Source organism: Perkinsus marinus (assembly GCF_000006405.1).
Source record: "Perkinsus marinus ATCC 50983 genomic scaffold scf_1104296955884, whole genome shotgun sequence".
NCBI classification, from domain to species: domain Eukaryota; phylum Perkinsozoa; order Perkinsida; family Perkinsidae; genus Perkinsus; species Perkinsus marinus.
The window spans coordinates 1-4,683 of NW_003207672.1; the positions used below are offsets into that span (position 1 = coordinate 1).

Sequence of the window (4,683 nt, forward strand, 5' to 3'; positions counted from 1 at the left end):
CACCATTATACATGATCATGTACTGATCCCAAAACACTGTTACCCATATGATCATGAGGGGCATTTAGTAAACCATATCCAACTCTGCCACATGGCCAACTCGATAGTCTTGCACTCAGGGCATGCCTATGATGTACACCATGGGATGGGGACGATAGAAGGTAGCAGCAGCCTACACACAAGGAGGCATAATCAGAGGAGCTACCCAACATTTCCTATACTACCGGAGCTGTACCAAGTACCACTACTAGCCCTGCACTAAGGTTCCTACAGGATGGCATGCAGGCTACCCCCATGGCTGCTGCTAGGTTATCCGCAACAGCATAGATCTTAGCACAGGGGAATAGGACCGAAAATGCACTCTTGAAGTTAAACCTGATAGGAAAATATCAGAAAGAAGGTTATCATGAGCAGGAAGAATACCCCCTGAAGAGAGGCGATAGACTGGGCATGTTTTTAACAGTACACATATCCTCCTTATCTAGATCCGTTGTTAATTCGACTGTACCAGGAACCTAAGGACACATACCTTGTGAGCTTGGCATGATGATGCTGATGATATCACTACCGAGAATACGACTCTATCGACTTGATGCATGGCCACTGGCAACTGTTTCTGCCATACATATGGACTAGGTGGCATGCCTGGTTCCTGCTTCTCCTCCTCCTCAGGACCATCAGTTGAGTCCACATCCTCATCGTGTGTTGAACCAAGCTAAAGCCATAGAGTCCAAGTAGATAGACTGGAGTATACCAACCAAATGAGAGGCCAATCTCTTCCTTAAACTTTCAAGTCTATTGGGCTTGTCCCAAAGAGCAGCACTCTCAGCCGCAGGTAGGAGCACTCTTTTATTACCTATCATATACTGTACCACAGATAGGATGACGATCGCTACTACCATGCTGATACATGAACTTGGTCCGAGTCCCACCAATATCAATACAAAGGATACGTAGGCTTTCAAACAATCGACGCTTTAAAGGCGGAACTGAAGACACTACCATAACAATAACCACCGCACACCTCAGCTGGACAACCCATAAGTTACCGGTATCAACGTCTTGCGCAGTAGCAGCAGCAGAGCTGGAACCATGGACATCGTATGACTTCTGTCTACTGCTGCTACTGGAAGATGACCCTACTCTGTGGGTAGCCGACTCAAGCGCTTTATGGAGGGTCTCGGAGGGCTAAGGAGAGGTGGTTACAATAGCGAGGCCTAGCATAAGCCTACATCATGATTCATAACAGGCAGGGTCTCTCCCCGATTATACCGACGTGCCGCTGCCTCTACTCTAGCCTGTGGACTACATCCCTAAGGTCAGCCTATGTTAACCCCTCCTTAGTATACAACATACTACCTCTTCTTCCGAGATGTCCTCGGCGCTAGACTCAGCACGCGATTCTTCAGGAGCAGATACACCACCACCGGCAATCTTCGTACCAGCAAACGTCACACAACCTATTAAAGCACGTACCACACCTTACCGAAATCTACCGTGACAATAGCCACCAATGGAGTACTGCAATAGAACTGATATTACGTTTGCTTCTTTTGAATTCATGCAATGCCAGAGTAGCTGCCGGCTTGAGCTTCCTCCCATTCTGTCCATTGTGGCCACCTTTAGGGGTTCCAGCAGCAGTAGCAGCAGCAGTAGGACTATTCTGGTTAGTCCTCTGTGAGCTGGCAACAGCCAATCCCATCACATCGCGGTCGGCTAGGACCTATGCATAGTATCGATAGAGGTAATAGGAGCAAGCTTACTTCAGTTAGAGCACGATCTATACGTTCGATGAGAACTCTCAGCTCCGACATAGAACGGCATGATGCTGCTACTATCCTGAGGGCAATAGGGGGTACTACAGTAGGTATATGAGGTTAGTACCGTAAGAGCAATTTCCATTCCGTTACCAATAGGGATGCCACTCGGGCTACTACCAGCCGCAAGCGATGTATCTTATGACCCTTCATACGGGGTACAAACAATATCATAGCAGCACCACAGGCTGCACAAAACAATCCACATATTAGAGCTAATCTAGCTGTACGTGATGGAGAGGAGTATAGGTAAGATATTAGGGCAGGGTGTTGGGGAGAAGGAGGTGGTGGTGGAGGGCCGACTGATATCGACATGTCCGTTGCAAGAAGAGGAGGACCAAGTGTGATAAAGGTTGATAAAATTAGAGGGAATGCGGTAATAAGCCACAACTAAAACACTTACGGTACATTGCTGCAATAACGACACTGATCTTTGGACAACAAGTCTGTACATGATTCACTCACCACAATACACTGAGTAGCCGAAACACGTTCAATGATGATAGGAGATAATGCCGCAGTAGAGATAGATAACGACGACAGCCACAACATCCACCGAGAACAAGAATGTCTTCTAAAAACGGTGAAGACGATTTACGATGAAGAATAGCCTCAATGCCTCTTGGTGTCGAGACCAGTTTTACTGTTGTTAACGTTCTCGATAAACTTATCCTTACCTGAGGTGATATGATCCTACCTCCTACTACCTAAGGACGCAGCTTACTAGTCTCAAAATCAGTCATTCTTGAAAAGAGTTCTTGTTGATTAGCCAAACCTTGTTGCGTCTCTGCATCGATCGCCACTATGGACCCATCAACCATCATATTGGTCATACCATCTACACAGAAGGCGTCTATAGGGAGAAGCAGTAATAGTATATCAACCTCATTACCATCAGTCATGAGCTCCTCATACTCAGGGGCCTTCTCCTTCACCTCTGAGCTGATCTCCTCGTTCATTGACATAATCAATGTATCGAAATCAATACATTCCTTCCTATACTTGCGTTCTACATCCAGTATCCTAGGCATAACCTCGGCCTCTGAGAGCTCCTTCTTGTTCGCCAATCTATCCTTCAACTCGGCAACATACTCCTCATATACAGGTCTATGAGGGTCATCAGCCTATTCGTATTGTATGAGGGCATCGACAGCAACCAAGAGCTTTCTTACCTTGAGCCTTCTTAGGAAAGCATCGGCCTGTCTCTCACCCTTTACTTGGAACCAACGACCCTCTAAACCAGGCTTCCTTGACTCCAGAGTACGATAGAAAATACTTAGAACTTGGTTATACCCGGGATTGAACCTCCGACCTACATCAGGAATGAACTAACCTTAACAAGGCCACTGTCTACCAGTGAGCTTCATGTAGTCCATATACGTGTTGAAGGCATCAAGAGGGCAAACTTCCTCATCAACTACCTCGCCGCCAGCAGGGATGTAGAAGAGACAGTTAACATCATCACCAAGAGAGTAGAACCTATAACATTATCATGAATACCCTCCCCACAATCACATGATACTACCACATACTTCCCATTAGGATGTTCCTGTACAACACGTAGAAGGGCTGACTGGGTCTGGATGGGTATGGCAGCATCATTGAGGAATATGAAGTTACCTACACACATTGGACACTACACTCCGATACGCTTGACTACCCATGAGGCGTGCCGCAGAGAGCTCTACCATACTGCTCTCCCTTGATAGTAAACGCTCATAGAATCTGATAGAGGCAAGTGCCCTACACCAAGTGTTATGAGTGTTGATAATACTGCTCGCCCTCCGCATCCATGTGCGCAGGTGCTAGGTCCAAGTGGGCCTCTCTACTCAATGAGGACTCTTGTAAGGCCCTTCTACGTCGCTGCAATATCGAATACATCTCGAATCTAGCATGCATCGATAGAGAGAACAACTGTGGTAAGTTACAACTACCTATTGTTGTAGATTTCAGCAAACCATTGATGAGGCATAAGCTCAGGGAAGGTACGCGCATCCCCTCCCACCTTGGTGAGATAGAATATCATATGTTCAACCAATGGTCCTCTATATAGATCATAGTACTGAGTACCAATACACCATGAAGAATAAGTGACCGATAGTAGTACTAACCTCAAAGCTAGGTCTCTGGTATAGATACTTGTTGTTATGGTTAGTAACTCCACGATCATCCCAGGTCTACAGGAGCCCTTTATCCGACAACGACACGAATGTTTGCTATATTACATGCCACTGCTTCATAGTAGTCTCCTCTATACCCTTGATGTACTCAGCACTCTCTGGGTCTTCAGCCAAGGCATTAAGGTAGTTGGCATGGTACATGTGCTTCTCCACAAAGGCTTGCCAGTATCTAGAGTACCATTACTCAGTGTTCCGTTCCTGAGAATGATATTACTGATCAGCATCCAACCATTCAGAGGTAGTAGCATGAGAGATAGGAGGATTGTTAAAACTGATATACAGTGCTCTGGCACCGTTCTTGACAATCTGTTCTGATGTCTTAACACTATCCTCACAAGACACCACAGCCTCATCGAATACTTCCCAAGTGCCACCTGCCATACCACTCCATCAGGAAATCATACCGAATGACTGCTGCTCACAAACATCCTTGACTGCCTTCCTATGATCCTCCTGAGCGAAATCATCCAGCATCTGCATGTTTTGGGTATAGAATGCTCTTAGAGCCGACACCAACTCCGTGTGAGTAATCTATCAACACAACTATCCACAGCAGTAACCATCGAACAGCAAGCCCAACCTCCTTCTCCCAACGTTTCCAATCAATTGGCTGTGGCTCAGTAGTACCATATTTTGTGATGGTGTTCAGTGCTACTGTATCACGAGCCTATAGCACATGGCACTGG

At 46.3% G+C, this 4,683-nt stretch overlaps 2 protein-coding genes across 2 annotated transcripts; both read right to left on the bottom strand.

Moving 5' to 3' along the window:
• Positions 1-115: 115 nt before the first annotated feature.
• Positions 116-1,970, bottom strand: Pmar_PMAR002785 (hypothetical protein; the record flags this gene model as incomplete). Its single annotated transcript, XM_002775351.1, has 12 exons — positions 116-172; positions 225-375; positions 424-515; positions 569-715; positions 759-856; positions 900-989; positions 1,050-1,188; positions 1,233-1,313; positions 1,360-1,460; positions 1,543-1,723; positions 1,764-1,839; positions 1,885-1,970. The coding sequence occupies 12 exons, from the start codon at positions 1,968-1,970 to the stop codon at positions 116-118; spliced, it is 1,299 nt and encodes a 432-aa protein (XP_002775397.1).
• Positions 1,971-2,429: 459 nt separating this feature from the next.
• Pmar_PMAR002786 (conserved hypothetical protein) lies at positions 2,430-4,477 on the bottom strand (the record flags this gene model as incomplete). Its single annotated transcript, XM_002775352.1, has 11 exons — positions 2,430-2,494; positions 2,542-2,941; positions 2,990-3,129; positions 3,172-3,296; positions 3,350-3,437; positions 3,478-3,542; positions 3,592-3,705; positions 3,752-3,943; positions 4,050-4,166; positions 4,212-4,371; positions 4,402-4,477. 11 exons carry the CDS (start codon positions 4,475-4,477, stop codon positions 2,430-2,432), a joined length of 1,542 nt encoding a protein of 513 aa, XP_002775398.1.
• Between the last annotated feature and the right edge of the window lie 206 nt (positions 4,478-4,683).